General features: G+C 40.0%; 1 protein-coding gene and 2 long non-coding RNA genes across 8 annotated transcripts in view; 2 read left to right on the forward strand and 1 right to left on the reverse strand.

Annotated features, from left to right (window-relative positions):
* The first annotated feature begins 1,131 nt into the window (after positions 1 to 1,131).
* Positions 1,132 to 6,951, forward strand: LOC116780664. Its single transcript, XR_004354561.1, has 2 exons — positions 1,132 to 1,183; positions 1,772 to 6,951. It is a non-coding gene; the product is annotated as an uncharacterized LOC116780664 (long non-coding RNA).
* Positions 4,248 to 27,384, reverse strand: part of GNE (glucosamine (UDP-N-acetyl)-2-epimerase/N-acetylmannosamine kinase) — a 33,092-nt gene continuing 9,955 nt past the window's right edge. For 2 of the 6 annotated variants that reach the window (XM_032675921.1, XM_032675922.1), the window contains exons 2-12: positions 22,877 to 23,085; positions 19,540 to 19,991; positions 18,368 to 18,520; positions 17,859 to 18,071; positions 17,089 to 17,176; positions 13,642 to 13,852; positions 11,464 to 11,593; positions 9,413 to 9,634; positions 8,261 to 8,443; positions 7,534 to 7,650; positions 4,413 to 6,782 (exon numbers count right to left, since the gene is read on the reverse strand). In XM_032675921.1, the coding sequence (XP_032531812.1) occupies positions 6,547 to 6,782; positions 7,534 to 7,650; positions 8,261 to 8,443; positions 9,413 to 9,634; positions 11,464 to 11,593; positions 13,642 to 13,852; positions 17,089 to 17,176; positions 17,859 to 18,071; positions 18,368 to 18,520; positions 19,540 to 19,991; positions 22,877 to 23,040 (2,169 nt within the window). In that variant the 5' untranslated portion in view covers positions 23,041 to 23,085 and the 3' untranslated portion in view covers positions 4,413 to 6,546. Of the gene's footprint in view, positions 6,783 to 7,533; positions 7,651 to 8,260; positions 8,444 to 9,412; positions 9,635 to 11,463; positions 11,594 to 13,641; positions 13,853 to 17,088; positions 17,177 to 17,858; positions 18,072 to 18,367; positions 18,521 to 19,539; positions 19,992 to 22,876; positions 23,086 to 24,961; positions 25,386 to 25,408; positions 27,263 to 27,384 lie in introns of those variants that run through there. The other 4 variants (XM_032675923.1, XM_032675919.1, XM_032675920.1 and 1 more) reach the window with 4 other exon arrangements.
* Positions 17,581 to 22,761, forward strand: LOC116780665. Its single transcript, XR_004354562.1, has 3 exons — positions 17,581 to 18,650; positions 19,277 to 19,437; positions 19,585 to 22,761. It is a non-coding gene; the product is annotated as an uncharacterized LOC116780665 (long non-coding RNA).

Below are 27,384 nucleotides of genomic sequence, written 5' to 3' on the forward strand. Positions count from 1 at the left end.
TTGAGGGCTTTAGTTTAAAAACTGCTCCCCTATCCAATTTATCACACTAGATAAAAGCTCTAGGAAACTGCAGCAGCAGGCTTGTTAAGGAGCTTATCTCTGTTCCAGTGGAACTGAGGACACTGACTTCTGCAGGTAAGCAGTTCTGTGTAGTTTTCTGCTGTCACTCTGGTTGCCCATCTTAGACTCAACATACAGTACAGGGCACTGAGTAGTTTAAAGCTTTTGATATTCTACTGCATATTCTGTTCTGCTAAGTATCCAGTGCAAAAGATCTGTTGTGCAGAGGCTGCTTGGATGTTTTTGAACTGTGTCTTTGTCCTTACTAACTTTTGCAGAGACTTTCTCCCACCAGGGTGGTGAACTGGAGAGTTGGAGAGCAAGAGAAGGGAGGGCTTGCTCTTACTGCTGTTTGTCTGCGGGTTGGAGCTCTGTCTGCCAAGGTGGTTGAATCTGAAAAAACCTGTTCCAGAAAATCACTGTTCTGCTTCCTTGGGTCACCCTGCATTCACAGGGACTCTATTCCAGCCTTGCTCTGTTAAGGCTTACCTTAGTTGTCTCTCCTGTCAGAATAATTTGTTCAGTCTCATATATTATTCCACCATTTTTATCAAAGACACAGTATCTTAACTACTGTGTAGCATAATTACTTTAATCCCTTTTACACACAAGCTGGAAGGTTGGTCCAGACAGCTTGAAAAGGGTTGCAGATGCAGACTGAAATGTACTGTCTTACTAGCAGCTGTCTCCCCTTTGGGTGGGTAAGATAGAGAATAAATGGTTTCCAGCTGGGCTTCAGAAGTTAAGCTCTGTACCTTACTGTTGTTTGTAGTGACTGGAGCTACTTTCATCTTTGCAAGTGTATTCACATGCTGCTGATGAGTGGTGATAAGAATGGTAGTCTGGAACTACCTGCTGTAGTCTGCTGCTGACGACAGGTCTGGAAGCTTGATGATTCCATGGAATATGGAAGATATTTAAAGCAGGAAGATATTTAAAGCAGGAAGATATTAAAGCAGGAAGATATTTAAAGCAGGAAGATATTAAAGCAGGAAGATATTAAAGCAGGAAGATATTAAAGCAGGAAGATATTAAAGCAGGAAGATATTAAAGCAGGAAGATATTAAAGCAGGAAGATATTAAAGCAGGAAGATATTTTCTGAACTGCACACAGATATCACAGGTGAGTCTAATAGGACTGAAACACAGAGCAAGTCCATTGCTAGCCTTGACTAATGCTGGCACCTTGACTGAAAACTTCCTTTTTTTTCTGCTGACTCCAAGGCTCTAAAAACAACGGCTTTCAAAATGAATTGATAATCTAATAAAGAAAACTCCACTATGTGAAATTCAGAGTCTTAAAAGTGTTAATATGAATTTAGTAGGATTTGAAAAATGAATATATTAGAGAGGTTTCTGCACACTTAATTATGGAATTTACTGATCATCACATTGCCCTGTCTTACAGGACATTTTATCTGGCTATAGGCATGGCTTTGAGCTGCAATCCAAGAAAATAGGCAAAGACTCAAATTCAAGGCCAAATCAATATTAGAGCAATATTACAGCAATACTAAAGGAGTATTTTATAAGCCGGGTTTGCAGAGGCTAAGAAGGTCTTTGCAGTTTTTTTATGTATTTCATCTAGCTGGAACACTTAAAAGTGTGGGTTTGGGTTACTTCCTCTAGCTCTTGTGCTGAGATTTTGTAGATTACCTTTTCTGCCTTAATTTTACATTCAAGTATGCTAGCTCACTGTCTCCTTTATCAGTGCTGTTACAGAATCACAGGTTGGCTGTGGTTGGAAGGGACTTCTGGAGATCATCTGGTTCAACCCCTCTGCTCAAGCAGAACCACCTAGAGCCTGTTGCCCAGGACCATGTCCAGACAGCTGCTGAAGATCTCCAAGAAGCAAAACTCCATCATTTCTCTGGGCACCCTGTGCTAGTGCTTGGTCAGTCACCCTTTATAGCAAAAAAGTGTTTCCTGGTGTTCAGGAGGAACTTGCATTTCAGTCTGTGCCTGTTGCCTCTCGTCCTGTCACTGGGCACCACTGAAAAGAGAGTGATTCTGTGCTCTTTGCACCCTCCCTTCAGATATTTATATACATTGGTAAGATCCCCCTGAGCCTTCTTGTTTCCAGGCTGGACAGTCCCACCTCTCTCAGCCTTTCCTCACAGGAGAAATGCTCTAGTTGCTTTTTGTTGAACTCTTCAGTGTGTCTGTCTCTCTTGAGGGAGCTCAGAACTACACTCGGCACTCCTGGGGTCTGGATGTTTTCTGTGTCTCAGAGTTATTTTGGATACTTAGACCTTGTCACAGTAAGCAGAAGAATACTCAGGGTTTATTTGGGCAAATCAAAGCCCTTGTCTGTTTTTCTGAACATTGACTTGTTTTCCTCAGAGGTCAGTCAGCATCTGTCACTTCGTTTTCTGACTTCATGTGACAATTCTGTGCTAACTCTGGCCTAACTGAGCATACTTATTCCTCTTTTTACTGGCTTTAGCTTCCCACTGTTGCTGTTTATCTCCATAGAAAATTGAGTCAGTCTGTGAAAACTGGAAGAAAACCTGGGCACTTCCAATCCTTGAAATCTGCAAAGATCTCATGCAGCACTGAGAGAGAAGCTGCATACTCCTGCTGAATAACATCCTGGTATAGAACTTGCTTTGTTTAGCTTGCGATCAGGTGGCAGCCAGCAGCTAGGCAGTCTGAAATTACAATGAGCATTTGTGAAGAAGGGGGATGGAGAGGTCATGGGTTTGTTAGAAAGCAGGGAGCCTGAAAGCAACAGCGCTGTGCATTCATCCTCTGAGCCTGTGGAACGTGGGTAAGTTTTAAGTAGCCATAAAACAATGTGGTGTGGCTTGCCCGTTTCTTGGCGCTGTGTTTGTTTCTGAGCAGCTCAGTGAGAGGGAAACATATAGATTAGTGGCTGGTATTTCAGAATGGACGAGATGGGTGTCTGTTGTCTTTGCCAAAGAGTATTCCTTCAGTAGTAGCTGTCATGGGCAAGCTTGTTCCTCTGCAGAACAGTTGTTCTAATACAAACACAATTATCTGGAATGGTCCAAAGGGTGTACAGTCCAGGGGTTTAACACTTACTGCCTGTAACCTCTCCGTGGCATTTGAAAGGGACACAGTGATCAGATTTCTCTGAATCAGAGTATAAATTGTGTCTGCATCTTACTCTCTGTGATGGGTTTTGGTGATACAAAATTGCCATTGCCTCACTTGATAATACTTACGAGTTTCTGACAATTTTGTTACAATCAAATGGAGGAAGGACAGTGTTTCAAGACCACCAGAAAACTGAGGCATTTGTTGATTCCGAGTGGCTGGATGACAGATCAAAGACTCAAAAATACTGAATAACTAAACTTGCTGGTCAGGAGACAAAAATATTCAAGCCTTCATGCTGTATGGATTAGCTATATGGTTTGCAAACCATCAGCAATCATCTCTAAAAAGACAGCTGAACTGGCCTCCTCATGATTCTAAGTCCTGGCTGGCTGGGTTTCTGTGGTTAGGCAGAGCTTTGTGGACAAACAAGTTGTTTTCCACCAGCTGCAAGGACAAGGAGCAACGCAGGATAGGAACGAGTAGAGGTCTTATATTGGCTACATGAACTACACGTTACAACACTAAGAACTCCAGTTTTAATTCACTTTCCAACCTTTTGGCACTCTACTGCTGCTGCTTGCTTATATAATGCTGATTATAAACATCCATGTTCATGAGGGATCTTCTTCCCAAGCTGTTGATGTCATATGCAATTGTGTTTAGAGGGCTGGACAGTGGCATTCCTGCTTAGGCTTCAGCAGTTAAAATACCACATGCACTTACCAGGGACACTGCAAAAACACCTCTACACAACAGGTTGTATAAGCAGATGCTGCCAGTGCAGATAATGAGAATGCACTGCTGCTTTACGCTCTGAAACACTGACAATAGCTGGGGAAAGAGGGCTTTCACTCCCCCACTTTTTTTCCAGTATTGCATATAAAGTCTGGTTTGCCCTTACTGGAGCTCATGATCTTCATGATATGGGCTGCTCTAAGGGAGCTGCTCTAGGGCCAGCATCAGGTAAGCACAGTACTGGAGATGTTCTGTGAACATCTGATGTTTGCTCCCTCTGGGATTGGATACAGCTGGGAGGTAGTGTCCATGAAAACTCTGGACCACATTAAAGTACCTGAAAAGCAAGGAAGGTTTCTGAACAGGGAAGGAAGGAGAAACAAAATCACTATTATGCTATTAAATATGATTTTTTATTCTTTCTGATTTTATAAACACACAAACTTCTTAGGGAGAAACTGCAAGGACTTCTGCACCACGTGTACATATGCAGCAGGTTCTCAGCCAGTTGACAGAAAAAACATTTTCAAAAGCATTTTAAGAACTGTTTTTTAAACAGGAATAGATGTTAAAGGAGTTTAGAGTAAAACTTTTCCAATGAGTTTTATTCTATTGTGTTTTTTCTGTGCCTGCACCCTCCCTTCAGCTGCTAGGGAAAAACATATCTGGAGTTTGAGATATCAAAAATACAGAGCTTCAGAGGGTCTGGAAAGCAAAAGCCTGGTCCCACTTTTAGCAAGGCATTCCACTCACGTATCCCTTGTGATGCTAGAGGATGGAAAAGATCAAATGACAGGTCTCCTCACTGTCAGAACCTCAGTGCTGTTACTCCTGATCTGAGCTACTCTCACTGTAGAGAAATGCTGACAGACTTAATGGTATTGAAGTTAGTGAGAATCACTAAGTAAACCAAGACATGCAGGAAAAGGAACTAAAAATCCCTGGTGACATAAAGCCTACTGAAACGTTGAAAGTAGTTAAGAACCAATATTTGCTGATTTTGAGAAAAACTATGGTATAGAGGCTGCACAATTGTTCCTAGACATCAGGAAGGTGGTGGTGGTTCTGCAATCTGCTCTGAAGATGCGAGTTCTCAGTAAGCATTCCTTGTGGAAGAGAGGATGAAGTGAAGACAATCCGTACAGATAACATCTCAGAATTAACCAGTACACTAAGAGCTATTCAGTCCAAGATAACTGTACAGCAGCGGGTAATGGTTGCAGAAGGTTGTTTCATTTCGGTTGGAGAAGAAGTTCAAGTGTGGAAATAGCCCCTTTTATTCCCATGTCATCAGCGAGGCTGGGCTTCGCAAACGAAGATTGGGGGAGGGCTCTACCCACGTTCGTTGCAAGCGCGTTGGTGGCTAAAAAGGCCAGTATGAGACAGGCATGTCTGGCTGCAATAGGCATGACTGGTTGCATATTCCCGTGTACTAACACGTCATTGGACTTCTGAGAATATCAGTGGTTGAGTTAGGTGTCAAAACAGGCCATTAAATGCAGGACAGAGGGCAGTCTTATGACTGTTCCTCCACAGCTGTCTTTCTGATAGGCAGGCTGGTTTTTCAGTTTCTCCAGTATTTTGAAAGTGTGCTAAAAAACTAGCTGGATCTATATATCACAAAGGACTAGTTAAAGAAATATAAAACACGGTTTACTTAGGCAAGTCTTCATTGCATTTGACATACTTTCTTCCCAGGCCTGAGGGTGAGGATGAGGGTCAGATTTGACTTTTCATCCTAAAAGCTGACGGTGAATGCAGGACAAGAACAGTGTACCTGCAGCCACCAGAACAGGTGAAGGGATACACCCTGTCACTCTGCAGTGGAAGAGTTTTCCTGAAAGGTAGTCTTTATCTTCAGATGTGCTACGTGGCTGAATTTCAGCTAACTTGCTACCAAAGAATAAGCAGTCCCCCCTCTCTGCTAATTTGGCAGACAAAGTAGTAGATGAAGTCCCTTGAGAAATCCCCAAAGAATAAAATTCAAACAATTAACTGTTGGCCATAGCCAGAAGACAAAGATGCTAACTTATGAGTTTGTTTGCACTGCTCTGCAGGCTGTATGCTAACTAGACTGTTGTCTTTTTCCTTCATATGCAAAGCTTCTAAAATGGGACTCTGCCCTTTAGAGATGATGTAAAAAAAACTTGGTTGCCTCTACCAAGTCCTTCATGAACCACAATTTCGAGGTGTAGCCTTTTTTTATTGTATAGGCTGCTTCCCTCGTTTCCACCACCCACTGAAATTACTACCTGCTATTGGTGATTACATCACATTCACTTTGTGGGTGGAAGCCTGAAAAGCTGGTAAACATCTCATTTCACATAGGTGGGAAATGAGATATGGATCCCCAAGTGTTACCTATAATTTTACACACCATACATGTAATCCCCACCATACATCAAGAGATGCTTATAAATAATTCAGCTACACCCAAAAGTAACATATAGGCTTACCAACAGAAGTGCTTAAAAAAAGAATTGCACATCACTTCCTATGAAGTCAGATGAAGTTTAGGAAAACTACAAAAAGATAATACTTCTATTAGGAAATGCTGAAGTGGTCACTAACTACTCAGAACACTACTCTGATTCATTAGCTGCTCTCATCAAAGAAAAATTTGGGGCAAAGTATTCCCTCCACCCATTAGGAATCTGAACAGTCCATTTCTATGATTATTCCAGGTACCTAGTATATTCTACGTGTAGTATAATCCAGTACCAGGCTAGCAGCTCCAAGAAGAGCAGGATCTGCTAGATTTGAGACCACCACATCCACAGTTTTAACAGAGGACAAAGCCTGTCGATTTATCACGTCTTTGACAGCGTTAACATAGTGGTTAGCTAGAACTCCAGAAAGGATCACAAGAGAGGGGTTCACGGTGTGTAGAACGTTCACAACTCCAAGGCCTAATGCAGTCCCAGCTGAAAAGATAAAGTAAAAAGAAATTAAGTATAATACTCAAAGCAGTTCTGGCATCAGTAGCTGAAATAGGTCTGTAAGCAGCAAATAACACTTGTCAGGAAAGTGTTCTGTTCCACAGGGCAGGGTTTTGGGTTTATGTTATCAGACAATATCAGTTTGCCATTAGTTTTTATTTTCCAAAGTAAAAGGACAAAAAAAAAAGGCCTTTTTTATTTTTTTGCAAAATAATGCATTAATCAATGATATGGACGTAAAATACAAAATGATACATTAAATCATGCTTGTAAGCAAAGCAAAAACAGGAAAGCATTACTCTCTACCATCTTAAGTGTTATCAGCTTAGTATGAGGGAGAGGAGCTCCCTCTGTTTAAAGCTAGTAAAACAGTAAAATATCTTGTGTAAAGTTATACATAAATTGTCTCTGCTAGCTCAGACTAGCCATTCACTTGCCTACAATGAAGTGTCCCCAAATTTTCCAATATGAGAATGCTGACGCTTTCCTTTTTTTTAAACTGATCTTTGCAGAAGCTTTTAATCTTGTATATTGGAATAGATACCTTGAATATACATACACTTCTGCTGACATTTCCTCCAACATTTATACTTGAAGTTTCATTACTGTTAGTAATTTTAATATAGGGTGTTCCTCAATGTTTAGAATGTGTTTGTAGTGTTACAGTGCACTACTGTTTCTCTGTCACCAAAAATATAATCATTGGAGTGTTCTACCCTCTAGACTACGTTCTTACCTGTTCTGAGAATGCTCTCTGCTTTTGTATTCCCAAGCTTAGCTGCTTGAATAAGATGTGCAGCACTAACAACCTCCTCCTTCTTCATTGACATTCCTTCTACTAAAAGCAGATCATCTGAAAAGGAGGAGAGAAAGCCATTGTGAGAGGAGAGCAAAACATGGTGATGCAAAACATGGTGATGTGGCGAGTCAAGAAAGAGACAGGGAAAAACCAGGCAACTAAAGTCTTTACAGCTCTTTTACTTGCATAATGAATCCTGAGCAACCTGCGTAACCCTGAGTTTAGCCAAAGTAATCATACCCATATTATTCAGGAAACTACTTGCAGAAGCAGGGAATCAAACTCAAACAGTTAGAGTGTGGTAATTCACTAGTCTTGTCAGGCCCAAAAGTTAATAAAATATAAATGTTCTCAAACTTATTTAAGACTGAGAAGCTATTTCTGAAAGACAATCACTGTGAAACCAAACATCCACAGAATGTCTGTCAGATTACCTTACAGAATAGTTAAAAAGGAGAGTCTAAACTCTACTGTGTGCTTCTGGTAATTCTGACACCAGTGATTCCAAATGTTCTTTGCCATCGAAAAATATTTGTACTATAACAGGTTACCAGCACACCTACTCTTGTTTCCTTGTAGAAAAAGAAGGCAGGTCTACCTTTAAAAATTTCTTCCTATACTGCATTTCAGTAATTGTGTTTTCAAAAATAAACTAAATAGATACCATCGTGGAGTTTCTTGGCTTCTCTCTGTAATGCTATTCCTGAGGCATATGCTTCTATACATCCTTGACTACCACACAGGCACTCTGGTCCATCTAAAGATACGACAATGTGCCCAAGCTCAGCGGCACAGAAAGAACTGCCATGGATCAGTTCATGCTGATGAACAATTCCACCTCCGATTCCTGCAAAGGTATGAAAACTTCTATGGTTAGAAAAAAGACAAACGACTGCCCCACCCCACAACAGTTTTTAAAGGCCCCAGTTCTGCAGGACTGATATTTCCTTATTCTAATACAGACAAGATAAAATAATTTGCATCAGTGATGATCTACACTGGAAATCAAAAATTACTGGTTATTAAAAGAACTCTTCTCCATTTGACACACCTAATAAGCAAGCTCACAGCTCCCTCCTGTTCATATATGTATCAAAATTATATATAATGCTTATCTTTTCTTAAAAAGCCTATGGATGGTACTGAACTACGCCAGATCTTTTAAGCTTGTGAGTCATGCTCTTTATGCAGAAAACTGTCCTTCCAGGGTGGCCTTAAAATTTTGCACTTCAGAGAAGTTTTAATGCTGTATTGAGACAGTTAAACCTGTGTGCTAAAGAGCCAGGACACTAAAACCTGGGTCTCTGCTGCCCCTTCTCAAACTCTAGGTGTGGATTGATCAGCTAGTTATTATTGCCACCATCTAAAGGACTATATACTTAACAAATGAGAAAAGTTACCCCACATTTGCATTTGAGATATACTAAGCATCATCTCTCATATTTAGTTGCTTATATTCTAGATACATTTCCTGATCTGACTTGTATTTCTGAAAGAGAATTAAGCTATAAAGCTGAAAAAATGCAAAATTATTCCAGCTAAAGTTGCCTAGATTTTCCTTACTTGCCTGCATAGCTGTATCAGGCAGAACTTCTTTTATCAAGAAGCTTAAACTATGGAAGAGGTTTCATTTGCCTGAATAAATTAAAAAGTACCCTAAAAGAGACAAATAAGAGTAGCAAAAGGATTTTTGGTTTAAGAACCTAAAATATTAGGGTTTTCTAGGCATAGTGGTAGTGTTTATATTTTTAAGATCAGCTGAGCCTCTAAGTGATGCTACTGGACTTTGGGTTTCATTGAACTATAACACACCCACCTGTACCAGTAATGAGCGTTACAAAATTTTCTACTCCTTTTCCGTGACCAAATTTCCTCTCTGCTAGAGCAGCACAGTTTCCATCATTGTCCACCCAGACTGGCAGGTGCAGAGCATCAGATATTGGAGTTCTGAGATCCACAGAGCTCCACTCCTGAATGAGTTTTGTAGAGTGAAGCACAATTCCTTCTCGGGGGTTTACACGTCCACCTGTGGAAATACCTAAGTCCCAGAAACATAGGAGAGAAAAATCAAAACAAAGTCTCTGTGATACTCAAGTAAAAGACCTGTTTTTCTTTTTGTAATGACAAGAATTTTCATTTCTAATATTAGGCTTTGAAGCAGAGCATGGAGTAAAAATTTCCTAAGTATTACTGGCAGTGCAACTTATGACATGTAAAGATAGAGAATCATGGAATGGGGGGGGGTTGGAGGGGACCTCCGGAGATCATCTACTCCAACCCCTCTGCAAAAGCAGGTTCACCTAAAGCAGGTTGCACAGGATTGTGTCTGGGTGGGTTTTGAGTATCTCCAGAGGAGGAGACTCCACAACCTCTCCAGGCAGTGTGTTTCAGTGCTCAGTTACCCTTAAAGCAAAGGAGGTAATTCATAGAATGCCACTGCTCTAATCACAATGCACCAAGTGTCCTTAAAACCGACTAGATAGGTATTGGTTAATGTTAAGTCAAAGAATTAATGTTCCTACTTCAGGCAAGATTGCAGCAAATCACTTAACAGTTGTGTTTCTTGTTAATCATGTACAAAACACATATTAGCAAACTGTAGAAAATAAATTATTCAAATCCTGAAACATTACTAATGTCCTGAAGTCTGCTGTAACTCTCAAGATTTAGGATGACTAGGATTTAGTCATCCTAAGATGACTAAAGATTTAGGAAAAGAATCGCTGGACCAGTGATTTCTACTTAAAAATACACTGTTTTTGTGAAAAATCAAATCTGTTCAGAGATTTGTCTACTGAACAGAATAATAACCAGTAACAGGCACTATTAGCCAAACCAGTTTTCCCTAGCTAGAGAGGCTTCCAAAGTTGATAGACTCTCCTGGGACCTTTGAAAAGCAGAGCACTATTATGGAGGTATATAGCTCTAGAAATGAAGTTTGAACATTTTATTGTAGTGCTATTTCTCTACAGATGGTTCCAGGGTTAACGTTATAATGGAAAGCAGCCACAAAACTTCTAAGACAAGCAGCTGAATCGAACATTAAAGGTGTAAGAAAGATCTAATTTGAAGGTCTAACATTTCTTCTTATGGCTTCGTGTTCTTAACATTGTTTTTAAAGAATACAACATCTTCGAATTAACTTTTCTTGTGTGATTCAAGTAAGTTTTGGTTTGGAACAAACTACTTTTCCTACAGAGTATTTCTCAGCTAAAATGAAGATTCTATGTCCTCCTTAAAAATTCAGGACAACATTAATCAACACCCTCATAAATAACTGTAACATGTAAGGCCAAACGTCTCAGTCACCATTAAACTGAAGAAGTCCTGTAGGGTATAAACAGCTTAATGTGGAACTGTACTACAGGTGCAAGTAAACTGGAAGTTTACAAAGGCTGCTTTTGTATCTGTCAGCTGCAAATTTATTCCTTAACATTCTAGCCATTTTAGTCTGCCCTAGCATAACTGAGGACTCTGCTGCACAGTTGATCCTAGCCCTGAAGAAAGGCTTACAGATAGTAGAAGAAACTTGACTCAGCTGCAGTTGTTTCAAGAGCTGTTTTTTGATATACATCTGATTCACAACTCCAAGACAGCAGGGAGCTTCAAAATCCATAAAAGCTATGTACCACACATTTTACATATAGTTTACTTAGCTGATTGTTTTCATGGCTGTTACAAACTGGAGAAACCTCAGTCTTTACAGTCAGCTTCTCATTTTCACAGTCGTTTTAAAAAGCTTGTTTACTATAATTTATGATTTAAGATCTTAGAATACAAGAGATCCATTTTAGAAAGATGTTTTAAATTAATGAGTAGTAATTTAATTCTTAGATGAAAAGACAAAGTTAGTATTTGTTAACTTACCCACTCCCAAAATTCTGCAGTTTACATTTACTGCCTCTGATGCAGCCTCTACACACATCTTTAGAATTAATTCCAGTCTGTCTTCATAGGTTTTAGGGTTCAGCTGGGTATACTTCTTAACTATTTCACCCTAGAAATTAAAAACAACAAAAGAAATGTTGTTTTTAGAGAAATGTACTTCATGATGAAATGTCTCCTTAATTTAAATTACAGGTCAATTTGAAGATAGAGAGCTATTACTTATCTCTTTAAAAAAAAAACCAACCAGATGCTATGCTTTAGATCTCGGGACTACAGGCAAGATTCCTGACAACTCTGGGAGACAAGTTTGCAGGATTAGGCATTACCTTCCACTCCTGTAATCAGCCTCCCCTGTCTGAAATTAAATACACATTTTAAGGAACACAAGGCTTGTGTAAGGAAGTATCACCAGAGCTACTGGAACTGTTGTTGGGCATAAACCGTGATATAGCAACACACTTAAGCCCAACACTAAAGTGTTAAAGAAAAAAAAAGAGTAGCAATTGCTATAAAGGAGAGAAAAAACACAGTGCTTTAAGAATAAAGTATTTCCAGTTTGACTACATAAAAGGTTTGTGTGGTGTCACAGACACCGCTGTGGAGAGTCAGCCAAAGAGAAACGCTAAGAATTTAAAGGCAAAATTTACTATCCTTTCAGAAACAACTTTTCTTCTAAGCAATTATACTTCTGAGTCACTTGTAATATTTCTGGAGTATCATATCTGGATATATCACAGAATCACAGAACGGTTTTGGGTTGGAAGGGACCTCAAAGTTCACCTAGCTCCAAGCCCCACGCCGTGGGCAGGGACACCTTCCACTAGGGCAGGCTGCTCAAAGCCCCATCCATCCTGGCCTTGAACACTCCCAGGGATGGGGCAGCCACAGCTTCTCTGGACAACCTGTGCCAGTGCCTCACCACTCTCACAGTAAATTTTTCCTAATATCTAATCTAAACCCACTCTCTTTCAGTCTGAAGCCATTACCCTTTGTCCTGTCACTACATGCCCTTGCAAATACGTTGGACAGAGTGGGGAGGATCCAGGAGGAAAGGGTTATTTTTAACCCTAGGAGTCATGCAGTGGTAATAGAAGTATTCATTATGCATGCCTATAAGAAACTAATCTTAAAGAAATGTTCATCTTGCAGGACTAAGCCAGGGATCTGCAGAAGGCACACAGCTTAATAATGTTATTCTCCCTGTTATATCCCCTGTATGTGTCCGAGTGAATTGCACTAAATTAATGCAACTAAGCAAAGAGGAGTAACAAACATGGCTGAGTCACTGTTGCCAAAAGAACTGTCAACAGTTTTGAGTATTAGATCCCACCATCTCAGCATCACACGAGCAAGAGATTTTGTGGATTTTCTATGTTTAGTTTCCTCTTCACTTTTAGTTTGGAAGGGGAGGGAAATCAGAGGAAGTTGTTTTGGAAGACAAGGCTGCAGCAGACATTATGAGAAGACACAACGGCTTTTAAAAGGAATTTTTGAAAACTCAGTTATTTGTGAGAATTACATCTCAGATTCTGCCATTTGCTGTTGAATGTCTACATCTGGTATGTAAATTTTATTATGAAAGTCTGATCCTGTTCACTCTGATTTGCTAGCATTTCAACTATCGTAAGTGCCAGCTCAAACTACACCCTGCAAAGTGGACAGAATTTTTTAAAATTCATTTTCTTCCAGGCTGTGTTGACAGAACAATGTGTCAATTTTACTTCTAAAAGAATTACACTTTCAAAAGTTGTCTTTAAGACTTCGAAGATCTCTCAGACGTCTTTTAAAAATTCTGGACTGTATCAGCTCACTTAACATAGCCCTTCATCTTTCTGCAGGCATCTTACTTTGCTCTCTGGGTAACTAAATCTAACTGATGTAGTCAGCAGCTACGACCTCACACCAGCAAACGGGCTTTGCTAGTTTAACATCAGTTTTAGAAGAGCAAACGAGCAGGCAAATTGCATGAAGACTTTATGAGAGGTGAAGCAAATGAGGGAAAAAAAAAATCTTCTTTATCCCTCAACAACAAAAGTCAGTAGGACTACTTTGTTTTGGAGCTCTTTTGCATCATAAGCCCATATCCTCACTGCAGGAACAGAACAACAAAGGCCAATGGAGTTTGCAGAATATCCAGAAACACAGCTGAATATTTACCTTCATACTGACAATTGCTACTCGGAGATTTGTTCCACCTAGATCCACAGCCAGAGCACTCTGTGTCTCTAGAATATGGTCAATATCCTGAGAGATATTATCTTTGACAGGAGGAAAACAGAATTTCTTTTGCAACGGTTCTTTGAGGTCAATAGATTTAAGGAACTTCAAGATCCTTGGAACAGCATTACCATCTCCATATATTTTTGAGCTGTAATACATATAAAAAAAAATCCATGTAATTGGAAGTAACGTTGCAATCTGTAAAATTCTTCATATGACAGAAGACTGTAACACTGTGTAATTACAAAATTATGCTCTGGCTACTATGAAGTACTGCAGCTCACACTACACAAGGCTGTCACAAGATATGGTAGAGAGTGATACTGAAGATCACACAATAGACTGTGCAAGTCTGGCACTAGCTCCATTTTGGAATACAAAACTGGAATGTAGAAAATTGGAAGTTAATGATGCCAAAAATCCCTGTAAAATTAAGAGTTTGATGAAGGAACCCACATCATAAAGCAAAATAACAACATAAAAATTATGGACAGTTTATGTATGTGCTACAGGCCCAAACCAAGATGTACTTATCACACAGATGACAACTACATAATAATAAACTGTATATTCATGTCAGCTTTCAACGTGTACATCCATTTCTAAAATATCATCATACATGGTGTCAGACATATGGTATTACAGATTTGTTGCTCTATTTAGGTTCTTAAGAAATATACTTTTGATTCTTGTCCTTACTTGGACAAATATACTCTCCTGAAGTTTACATGAACATATACATTAAAGAAATGAGGGTCAGTACTGTAGGGCTGAAGGATAATGAAAAGCATACTGCTGTAATTCTGCAGCTTCCCTGGAAGCTTGCAGTCAGGATTCTCTACATACCATGCCTGAGGTCGATTCAGCTATGAAGCACTGTGTCACAGAATCAAAGAACAGTTAGGGCTGGAAGGGATCTCTGGAGATCATCTAGGCCAATCCCCATGCCAAGGCAGGGGCACCTAGAGCAGGTAACACATCTAGGTGGGATTTTAATGTCTCCAGAGAGGGAGACTCCATGACCTACCTGGGCAGCCTGTTCCAGTGCTCTGCCACCCTCAATGTAAAGAAGTTCTTCCTCACTTGGAGGTGACACCTGTATTTTGGTTTATGGCTTTTGCACCTCATCCTGTTGCTGGGCACCACTGAAAAGAGTCTGGCACCATCCTCTTGACACCCGCCTTTGAGATATTTGTATGTATTGGTGAGATCCCTTCTCAGGCTTCTGTTCTTCAGACAGGCCCAGCTTCCACAGTCTCTCCTCATGAGAGAGATTCTCCAGTCCCCTAATCATCTTTGTGGCCCTCTGCTGGAACCTCTCCAGTAGCTCCTTGTCTTTCTTGAACCAAGGAGCCCAGCACTGGAGACAGCACTCCAGATGTGGCCTTACTAGGGCTGAATAGAGAGGGAGCATCACTTTCCTTGACCTGCTGACCACACTTTCCAGTGCACCCCAGGATCCCACTGGCCCTCTTGGCTGCAGGGACATGCTGCCAGCTCATGGTCACCTTGACATCCACCAGGACTCCCAGATGCTTCTCTGCAGAGCTGCTCTCTAGTTGGTTCCTATAGTCCTTCCACGTGGCCTGTCCCTTTTTACACCATCCCATAATTTTTTTTTTCTGTTTAGAGATTTACTAGAAGCCTCCTGCTCATCCACACACGTCTCCTGCCCCATTTGTCTGATTTCTTGGTCATGGGGACACACTTTTCTTGAGTTCGGCAGTAGCGGTGCTTAAACAATGACCAGCTCTCTGGGACTCCTTTCTCTTTTAGAGCCCTAATCCATGGGATTCCTCCAACCAGGTCTTTGAAGAGGCCAAAGTTAGCTCTCTGGAAGTTTAGGGCTCTGGTCCTGCTTACTGTTTTGCTTCCCCCGTGCAAGATGCTGAGTTCCACCATCTCATGCTCACTGCACCCAAGGCTGCCTCCAACCTGCACATCTTCAACCAGTCCCTCCTGGCTGGCTAGTACAAGGTCCAGCCTTTCGTCATTGGCTCCTCCACTACTTGCATTAAAAAAGTTATCTTCAGTGATCTGCAGGAACTTCGTGGACTGTGTGTGCCGAACTGCGTCATCCCTCCAACAAACACCAGGCTGGTCAAAGTCCCCTGGGAGAACCAGGGCCTGTGACTGCAAGGCTATTTCCAGCTGCCCAGAGAAAGCCTCATCAACTTCCTCCTCCTGATCAGGTGGCCTGTAGTAAACACTCACAACAGTGTCACCCTTATTAGCTTGTCCCTTAACTCTTACCCATAAACTCTCAACTTGTTCACCTGCCCCTGGGTAGAGCTCGATACATTCCAGCTGCTCTCTCACAAAAAGAGCAACTTCACTGACCTGTTCTTTCTAAAAAGTATATACCCACCCATGACAACATTCCAGTTGTGAGCTATCCCACCATGTCTCAGTAACTGCAATGAGATCACGGCCTATGACTGCACATAGATTTCCAGTTCTTGTTTATTGTCCATGCTGCACACATTTGCATACAGGCACTTCAGAGAGGATCAGGCAATGGGGTTGCTTGAAGGGGTATAAGAGGATTCACCACTGCCATAAACACCCTTGATGTATTTAGCCCTATGGTTCTTATCTTATTCTATACACTGGTTGGTATGACCTACTCCCCAGGAGGAAGCAATGGCACAAGCATTGCCACTTTGGACCCCAACCCTGAGTCCTTCAGTTTAAAGCCCATTTCACCAAAACTGGCCAGCCTGCTGCCAGAGATTCTCTTGCCCTTTTTAGAGAGGTGGATCCCATCACTTCCTAACAGGATACAATCATTAAAGTACAACCCCTTATCCTGAAAGCCAAAACCTTCTCAATGGCACCAGCCACAATGCCAAACGTTGAGCTGCACTGTGTCTGCTTCTGGCTGTCCCCATTTCTCTGACCAGTAGCAGAGACGAGAAGATGACTGGGACAGTGATGTTCTTCATGTGCCTTGCCAGGCCTTTATGGTCTTCCTTGATCCTGCTCATTTTTTGGCTTGTGGCATCATCTGTACCCACGTGAAAAAGCGTCCTTCAGGCACAAGGCAGATGTAGGCACACGGGATGTTCTCCCCCCATGCTGCTCCTGTGGAACAAGCTCTCTTGATCACGCTATCTAAGTTAACATATGAATTTTGTCCTCTTGACTTTCTGTTGAATGTTGAATTACTAGTTATATCAAAACATTATGAGTGACATTTTGCTCTACAAATATGAATGTGCATACCAGACATTGCACTATGATTCGGAAACAAAAATAATTTGTAACCTCAGATTAGCACGTTAAAAGCACTCCCATCAAAACCAGTGAACCACCTCAGGACTAACTGCTTTTTACTCCACTGCTTTAACATCCCCTCAGATGAATTAAGACAGCTGTACTCACCATGGATATTGCTTACCAAACTGAAGCTGCAGAGCATGCAGAATCTTATCCTGTGTATCAGCATCACGAACATGAAGAACATTTTCACCTAGATGACAAAAGTCAGCAAAATAGCACAGATCAGCTCCTCAAATTACATTAGAGTATAAGAATTGCTTTAGAAATGAAAAAAAATATTGTTTTTCTTTCCTCTGAGGAGGAAAGATGCCCACCAGATCAACGTTGCTCTGTATCAATTATGTGCCTCCCCTTGCTCCCAATAAAGCAATGGTGACACCTATGATACAATATCCTGTACTACAGAACACTAGCAAGTGTTTGTGTTCCACAGAACTCTATTATTAACAATGCATGAATGAAAATGGGAAAAATGGCTATTTGGGCCTTGTCTGTATACCTGAAATCCCACAATACAACTACTTCCTGAAGTGATGAAGAGTTCATATTTTGGAAGTGAAATTTTTATACTTATCAAACATCAAATTAGCTATGAAGGAAAACAATTAGTTACCTATTCTGCTAAATGGAATTCACTGCAAATGGAGATATATTTTCAGTCGTCTATAGATAAAAGCCCCATTATCTTATGTATCACACATAAGCAGGACTAACATGATAGAGGAATAGCAAGTGAAGCTTTAAAATGGGTGAAAAATCATGTTGCACTGATACTGCAAGATGGCATCTATGAAGTATTCATCTGACTTTATCCTGGGAAGGAAAGAAAAACCCCTCAGAACCAGAAGGAAATCAGTCAAGCAAACATGTACCTGTTTCTCTTCCCGTCTGACGTGTCCCCAGGTTAATGACAGGTGTACCAAACGCTCCCACCTCTCTGACACCACAGCTGCTGTTACCAATCATACAACCAGCATGAGCAACCAGCTGAATGAACTGGTCAAATGGGACATGCTTTACTGCCCGAAAATTGGGATGATGTTCGATGCCCTTCTTCCTCATCACGCGAACCATCTCTTTGCTTCCTGCAGAAAAACAAGGCAGAATAAATTATTCGAGTTCTATTTTAAAATGGAAGTCCAGACGAGTAAAGGAGACAGCATTCACTCAGTTGCCAGCTCTGAGTAAGTTTTGTTCTCTTTTTATTTAAGTTGCATAGCTAGGCACATGAGCCCACGTTTGACCCAAAAATCCACTGCAAAAGCCTCTTCATAGTTTGAAGTTAATTTATGAGGCACTAATATTGCTCCTACATGTCACATGACTTCCCTTCAAAAGTATCCTTTTCTGTGTCCCTCTGTCACGAAGGTATTCTACTCACCTGCATCCACATTAGGGAACAGAACAAGTGTTCTCTTGTTGAAGGAGATGAGTGCATCTAGTGTCAGCTCAAACATCTTTATGGAATGTTTAATATCTGTGGTCACGGGATGTTGCAGAGCAACTATATAATCTCTAGTTTTGACATCTTCACCTGTCCAAATGGAGGCAAAGAAAGAATTTTTTTAATTGGCATGGAATACCAAGAGGAAGGAAGGTCATACTTTTGAAAATACTGATGTGAAAGCCTGAAGAGTTAAGGCACTGAATGGGATATCTAACACGTAAGTATCAATGCTACAATAAACCTCAAGGGAGTTACAGGGTGATCTAACCTGTTATTTGCCTCTCTAAGCACATCACATAACTTTATAGAGACCACTACCTAAACCTCAACAAACTGTTAACTTGCAAGCCTACCTCTAAAGCTTTGCAAGACTATACCAGGATCAAGGAACTGTTCTCACAACAGTGTAAATCTGCAGTAAATCCTGAAGCTGCTCTGGTTTTCCGTCACTTGTCCATCCTCAAGCAAAACCTCATTTCCATTTCTTTAAAACAGTCATACTTCTAGTACATTTCATAGAAACTGATCTGCAAAACATACTGATCAAAAAAGACTCCAGCTTCCAACTACATAGGTTAGTGTGCCCTATAGGAGACTGCTTTGTTAAAGATAAAACGAAAGCACGACCCCCAATTGCTTACTGGATCTGTAAGTCAATGAAAGTGAAACACCAAAAGCCTTTGGTGCATGTTGCCTTGTTGCAGTGCATTCCTCAAAAAAAAGTTCGTAATACAAATTCTGTTAGATTTTTTTTTTTATATTAGGCCTGAACAGCTTTGATTCTATTTAAACACATCCTTTACATGAAAGTAACTGTTCATGTAGGACTGTTCTGTTTTTCAGTTGTTCAGCCCAAAGAAATTACCCATTTAAGGAGTTACTTTTTTGACTTGACAAAAGGACCAGAAGTGTTCACTAGGACAGACTTGGAGCTTTTGGGCTAAACAAGGCAGACTACAGAACAAAAGAAAAAGAAAGGAAACGTAGAAAGAAAGAAATACCAGGTACTATTATCAAATATATTATTTTTTTGGACTGCTAACCTAGTTACTGAGTCTGTCTAGTGCTGAAAGTCACAGGAAAAACATAAAAAGCGAACTGCTCACCTAGCCACACACGTATAATACTCATGTAGTCCTTGTTTTTGGCAGAGAGAAGCTTGTCATACGAGGGACAGCCCGCCAAAAGGATGCGGTCGTGGTCTTCACACATGGCTATCAAATGCTGCTCTGCACTCCTTGTGCAGCACACGTGGTAATGGGCCAGCTTGGTTATGGCATGTCTGATGGAGTCATCGATGGTCCCACTGACTTCCCCACCCTCGATGTGGAGGATGCGAATGTTCATCAGGGCTGCAGATGTGGCCAGGGCCAGAGCGTCGAACCTGTCCCCGTGAACTATCATTATGTCAGGTTTCAGGCGGTTGAGGACATCTGGTAACTTGACTAATGCAAGGCCCACTGACTCCACCATAGCTGCCTCATCCTCCCCTCTCACGATGGTGTGCAGTCTTGTATGGATGTCGAAGTCATCTTGTTCAATCATACGATAGGTATTTCTGAAGGTAAGAGAAGAAGGGTGAGAGGAAACACAGCTTGGTTTTACAGCAACACAGCCTGACAAAATAAATGCAAATTGGAACAGCTGCACTGGGGTTTGAACAAAGGCTTGCTTATCACATCTCCCTCTTTAAGAAAAATTAGATTTTAAGATTTTAACAGAATATTCTCATCCATGTGAAGATTCTGCCTCATATTGCAAGCATAAAGTTTTCCTAGACATCTTTAATGAGGAGATTGGCTGAACATGCTCTGGAAATGCTCAAAAATCAAACTCTTTGTTCATGTGTTTGCAGAGCCTTTCAGAGAATAGATAGGGCACAATTTCCTTTCAGAAAAGGTATGTTTATCGACTTCACTGGACAACTGTATAAATACAACAGACACAATGCAAAGCTGAGGCCTGTATGCTCAAGGAAAACATCCTGTAGCTAGGATATATTATTCACATTCTGTATTTGAGCTGTATCAAGAATCTGCACAAAGCCTTAAGTTCAATGGAAAACAGGCTTTCACACCAAAGAAAAGAAGTTTTTTTCAACCACACTACCAGCTTTAGTCCACAATAAGAAAGTTAAAACATTCCTTGGATACTGAGAATTATTACTGTTTACAGTAATGTATGTGAAATAGAAGAGATCACACATCTGCATAAAACTACCTGTTTACAACAGTCACTAAAACTGACCTTAGTAGTCTGCACACTACTGGAATTCCTGTCTGGACCGTAAGAGAAAAAACACAGAAGTTTTCCAATTTTGTTTTCAATCCATCTGACATTCATTGTCTTAGTAAAAGGATTACATTTTTAAACTGATTTAAACTGGATTTAATTTTCATTAAATTTACTCTTCTACTCATATTCTGCAACTTAGTATCTCACAATCTGCAAGCTGAGCTGAGATGGCAAAGACTATAAAGCGCTCCAACTCAAGTAAAGAAGTGATCCCCAATCTGCATAACTAAAGGAAACTCTATCTATTTATCTATTTGATTCTGCTCACTGCTGTAACACAGGATATATTGCCTACAAGTAACTTGTAAGGTAATTTGTATTTCTTTTTGATTTCTGTTTTGTTTTTTTAAAAGGCAAATCCTTTTTGTTTTACTGAGTGAAGTGGCTCAGATTTTTATAGCATAAAACTGCATTATGTTTCCAACTCCACTTAAAAATACCCTTCATATACCTGCCTTTTTCCCTATTATGTGCATTTACCTCAAAAAAACCTTCCTTCTCTTTGCTTCTATATTTTTTTTGCCTTTTGAAAGGTCAAAATCTAGGGAACAAATGATTGTGCATTTCTGATGGTTTTGTTTCTTTTACTATCCTCCACACATTTCAATAACAAACATTTCACAGGATCACTGTCATTTGACTTCTGCTGCTGTTGACTATCCTCCTCACATCCCTAGAACACATATCCCTAGGATTCCCCAGATTAAGGACAGCAGGGCTAGGCCCTGAAAAAAAACCCCCAAGCAGTACCTTGGTTTTAGGATACTTATCACAAAGCAACTAACAGCAACATCATTTGTCAGACCAAAATCTCTACTGATTGCTTTGTGCATTACAACTCATTTATAATAGAAACAAGTGCTAAACACCTTGGAACTGGGAAAGAAGTATTTCATATTATTTTGCACAAGTCTTGCAGACAGCAAAGGATTATGGACTATAGAAAAATTAGGGTGATGTTTCTCCTTGTTAGCAAATGAAAGGGATTATTGTATTTCTCCAATCAGACAGGATGCAATCCAACATGCTAACCTGTCAGGAAGTTTGACTGTTTGTTTTTTTTTTTCTTGTCTGGTTTTGTTTTGAATCAGGTTAGTTTTGTGGTCTTGAATTCACCTTGCCATGTTATTGGATGGAAACAGTGTCCAGCACAAAGCAAGGAACAGAGCACTGTAACATGCAGAAAGAGAACGGTCACCAGTGGAAATTCCTGTCTTAGCAGATTGAGATAATATAACTTCCTCCCATCCTAACTTACAAAATGCCAAAATTTCTCATTGCAAAGACCAAAAAGTGTCTTTACTTGAAGATATGCTTATACATTTCTAAAAGTTCAGAAATGCTGATACGCTGCAGACTTTAAGCTAAAGTCTGATTTTGTCTTGCAAAGTAAGTGTTTTTCTATCTATTCCACTTACTGAGCCCAATCTGGCAAATGCAGCCAGAGGCAAATCACAATCCCAGCAAGAATATGCACGCTGTTCCTTCTATCCTTTTCACCTGGGATGTGGGAAGCCCTTCCAAAGGAAGGAATTTAGACCAAGACATCTCATTCTCAGGTGATCTGACTGCTTACTGGTGAAACGTTACGGAGGAGGACCCTAATCTTCCCTGCCTGACCATACCAAATATATCTATCAGTTATTCATTTTGTCAGAAAGAGACAATCACCCTTTCCTACCTCCACAGTCCTGGAAGTGAGAACTAACAGTATTCCCCTGGGATACGGAATACGTAAGTACTTTGTCCATTAACTATGGAAAGTGGAAGAGCTGCAACTTAAAATGACTGAGGAGTATCTTTTCTCTGTGAGAATTAAAAAAACTGTAGCACATTTTCATTCAATAATCACCAGATTCTTACAGAAAAATGAAGGAACTGAGTTTCTCACTTCATACCGTCTGTGATCCTGCTGAAGAGCTTGATTAAAGCATTTAAAGAAAACTTTATAAAATTCCAAGACTGGTTGAAAAAATCCTAGAAATAGGCAATCTCAGAAGGAGCCACAAAATAAAACGGAATCTGAAAAAAAATCTTAGAACTTTGTTGCTTACACTGACAATCCCAAGACTCTTTTTACCTAACGTTCATGGCATCATTGCTAACACCCCAGAAACAGATCCGTAGAAAGATAAAAATTCACCTTACCCATAATCATCAATCAGGTGGGAACCAAGCACTACGACATCAAGCTCAAAAAACTGTGGTTCTGCCTTAATACCAAACATAATGGGAGCTAATTTTGAATAATCAGCACGGTTGCAAGTAGCAACACAAACACGAAGTTTGTGGTTGTTTCCATTCTTCTCCATGACTTCCTTTTGTTTCTGTTTCGAAAGGTTCTTGAAGTACACTTCCTGGCATAATAGAGAAAAAAAAGTGTGTCATTAGTAATAGCCATTTACTTGCAGTGAAGGGTACACTTCATGAACAGTACACACAAGTACAGCCCAGAACTATGGACACACAGCAACCAATCCACTGATAACAGACAATTAACACCTTGAAGTACGTATCATCAGAAAATTTTAGAAAATAAGACACTTTTTTTTTAGTTAAAACTCAATATCCCTATTTCTAGAAATAATAAATAAAAACTCTGTGTAAACCATATTTAAGTATTATGAAGTTCAGCTGTAATTAAACAGTAGTTTTCCCTGTTCAGACAGAAACCTCTGTATAAGTAGAAAAATTACTGTGCCTTAGCATGAAAGAAAGAAAATCTCATATTCCAAAACCACGGAATGGAACAAATTGCTCAGATGCATCCACTGAGAGACTCCATGAATGAAAAAGAGAAAGTTTTTGACTGAGTTGGTTTACATGTCTTCGTTAAACATATTTTGGTCAGGTAAGGCAAGTTAAACATTGACTTCTAAACCTTTACATACTGCTTTGTAGGCCAAAGTACATTAAGATATTCACTAATACAGTACTGGGTTACAATAAACCTGTTAAAAACATACATACATACATACATACATATATATATATATATAAAATACCCCCAAATAACCCAAATTTCCCCTCCCCACAAACAGAAATTACGAAGGTGTTAGCAAGAGTTTATCAGACCCACCATTTATAATACAAGGTGGTATTTGGTTTTTTTTGTTTGGTTTTTTTGTTTCCTCCTTTCAAACATAACAGTATTTTAATTAAGTATCATCCTTTTGGTATGAAACCTAATGTTATGTGAGATTTTCCCTCCATTTAAAATGGCAAATAAACTTCTTCCAGATTAACGCACAAGGGTTGCTTATCTCTGACTCAGAGCAGTATCAATCTCTACTGGTTTTGTCAGCTAGGGAAGCTCCTTCTGAGCAGTTGCACTGCAAAAGAAGCACGAAATTGCTCCTTTTAGTATTATCATGTGTGTATTGTCATTTCATACTCCTTTTAGACTACACTTAGATTTTTTTCAGTAAAGTTCCAAAAGAAAGGCTACTGTGACATCTCACTCTTAAGAAACTTAGAAAATTCAGCAATTTTTCAAGATTTCCCTATTTTTAAGCCAGAATAGTTCAGGTTTTATCACACACGACGAGAAGTGATGCTTTGGTATAACAGTAATGTTAGGGTGGTCAGGAAACTATGCCAGGCTGTCAAAGGTAAAAGATATTTCTAATCTCCACTTGCAATCCACTATGGCTCAACAAAACTACTGACTGTTAGTCATGTTTTTTCTAGTTAAAACTCCAAAAACTATGATTCCTGAAAGAGTGGTTTACTCTAGCTTTCAGAATAAAACTGAGGTGACAAAAAGCAAAGATGTCTCCCATGACTAAGCTCATAAGAAATGGCATTTACTCAAACAAAGCAGACATGGCTACTCCATACAACTTCAGTGGAACAGATACAGCCTGGAATTTCAGCTTTTGATTACCATGATGACTACTTAAGCTCAGTTTTATGGATTCAGCCATAAAATAATAAATATTATTTCGTTTATATCAAGCCCCTTCATTTGAATTTACATTTGAATGTTACATCAACAGTAACATGTTAATTAATTACTGTTTTACACTTCCAAAGGATCAGATGATAATCCTTCAGGAAACTTAATTATTTATTCATGCTGAAAATATCTGCACCTATGTGCATATATGATAGCTGTTTCAATTTAATCTTGCCCTTCTTTTTGTCCAACATGCTTGAAATATTTTAAGAAATATTTTAAGAAATATTTTAAGAAATATTTTAAGAAATATTTTAAGAAATTCAGTAACTCACGTTGAAAATGTAGGGAGAGTAGTTTTCAGGATTTTAGATGCAGTATAAACATGAGTCAGAGAGTGTGTTATCCTGTATCACTGAGTGAAACCTCAAATCACATTAGCCAGACTCAGATATAACTGAACCACTGCTTTTCCTCATTTCTAAAACAACCTCTTTCTGGAGCTGGTTTTGAGCAGGACATCCAGTCATTATACATGTAAAAGTAGACACTAATTCAAATAAAACCATGTACAAGATGTGAAGACCACTTCTGATACATCTATAAGCTTGTCTCTGAAACTGCACGAACAATATTAGAAGCAAATCTCTCACAGGACCCTTCAAGTCAGCCACTGCTGCATACATATCCTATACTCTATGAACTGAGAAGCTGAAGTAAAAGGGCACAGAGTAAGGAAGTGACAAAGCAAATTTACCCAGAGTTTGCTTATTCCAAGTTACCTGCCTGAGCTAGGACCATCATGTCCCCTCTGACAAAGCAGTTACCTTTTCATTTATGCAATGAAGGCTTTTAAGAAGCAGAAAAATTTCTGTCCTCTTTTATCTTCAAGCATTACTTAAAATTCTAGAATCCTTGAATCTAAACCCAGAAAATACTGTCTCCTAAAACAGTGAGTCTGTTAAGTTGTAAAAAAAAGTATATCTCACGTTGCATCACACCTAGAGATCCAACAGAACTGAATCACTAGACCACACATCTTTCCAGCCACACAGATCACATTCAACTACAGTTGGTACTGGCTGCAGTAATGGTCTCTTGAAATAATTTTGGAGGCAGATGTGGAGACACTTCAAATACATATGAATTGACTAGAATCAAAAGCAATTCCTGGTATTTGTGCATTTCAACTTCTGCTAAATTACAGTTTCAGTACGCCCCAAAGCAGAATTATTTTTAGTACAGCCTTATAACTCTGTACCACAACAGTTTCAAAAAGCTGCCAAGTAAGCCATGCACTGCCCTTGGTGCAGTTCTTCTGTTGCTGTTCATTTTAAACACCTGGTTACCTGAAAACCCACAATATTTATCCTAGCAAAAGGGAGGTAACAATGCAATATAAGTGGTAACTCTATGTGGAAATTTACCACTAATTAAACTAGTCTACTGCTTTTCAGGTTAAGCTGGACATTTTCTAAAGAAACATGTGATGTATGGCTACATCACAGTTCAATAACACATATAATTCTATCCCGGCTCTGACCTATTCTGAACCCAAAGCAAAAATAATTCTGTATTTTCAGATAGCATTCACTGCCAACACGTAATGGCAGAGTCCCTTCAGCTACTAATAGTAAATTCCTTCAAGCAGAGCTGTAATGTCCTAGCTACATAATTTTGTTGCCACTATATTTTAGAATTTATTAACAGCTTCTGCAGGCAAATCATCTATTTTCAGAACTGTTAATCAAAATTACTTGAAATAATTAATCACTACAGTTGCCTCTGAGTTTCCAGGTGTTTGATGATATACTGAGTTTTATCTACACAGCATTCTCTAGTCTGGGGATCTTCCTCTTCCAAGATCTATCTCTTCCACCTTGCAGGGACTAACAATCTTTAGCAGAAAGGAAAAGAAATAAGACAGTGCTCCATGAAGGACTACTTGAAATAATTAATCTCTACACCTTTGGTTTACTGCTCTTCCATATTCCATCCTAAGGCTTTTAGACTATTGGAGGTTCAAGGACTTTCTGAGACTGGGAAATTCTGGGCCAGCCTTTGAAGCGACCAAGGAAGCTACTGTTTCTGTTAGTAGTCTGAAGTGCACTAGATACACCTTGATCAGTGTTTCATAAAAAAATTACACCATGTGTATATTCTACATCTGCACCTCTGATGTTTTTCAAAATCAAAGAGCCTGCAACACTCCCACAGTCTCTGCACATGGCTGTGTGTTTGGGGTCATTTCATCTTCCCACTCGCTTTGCTGTGTGGCAAGCACGCAGGATATTCTGCTCCAAACTCCATGCACCAGTATGTGTGTTCCCAACACCCTTCTTTACCCATGGAGCCATCAGTTGTACACTGCCTGCGTGCACACACACCCCGGGCCTGCTCCTGCATCCCAGTGCAGATGACTACACACCCTTCAGACGCCCTCTAACACCTCTGTGTGGGTGGGAAAGCACTTATCACCCTGTGTGCCTGCGAGGATAAGAAACCCTTCCCACTATTTTCCCTCAGGGATGGGACTGACCTCTTCACTGGGCCCCTTCCTGGTGTGACCAAACACCCCCTGCGCCTCTCCAGCATACCGATATGCTTAGAATCATAGAATATCCTGAGCTGGAAGGGACCCACAAGGATCACTGAGTCCAACCCTTAGCCCCGCTCAGGCCCATCCCCAAGAGTCACCCCATGTGCCCGAGAGCATCGTCCAAACACTCCTTGAACTCTGTCAGGCTTGGTGCTGTGG

Source organism: Chiroxiphia lanceolata, chromosome Z, assembly GCF_009829145.1.
Source record: "Chiroxiphia lanceolata isolate bChiLan1 chromosome Z, bChiLan1.pri, whole genome shotgun sequence".
Classification (NCBI taxonomy): Eukaryota; Metazoa; Chordata; class Aves; order Passeriformes; family Pipridae; genus Chiroxiphia; species Chiroxiphia lanceolata.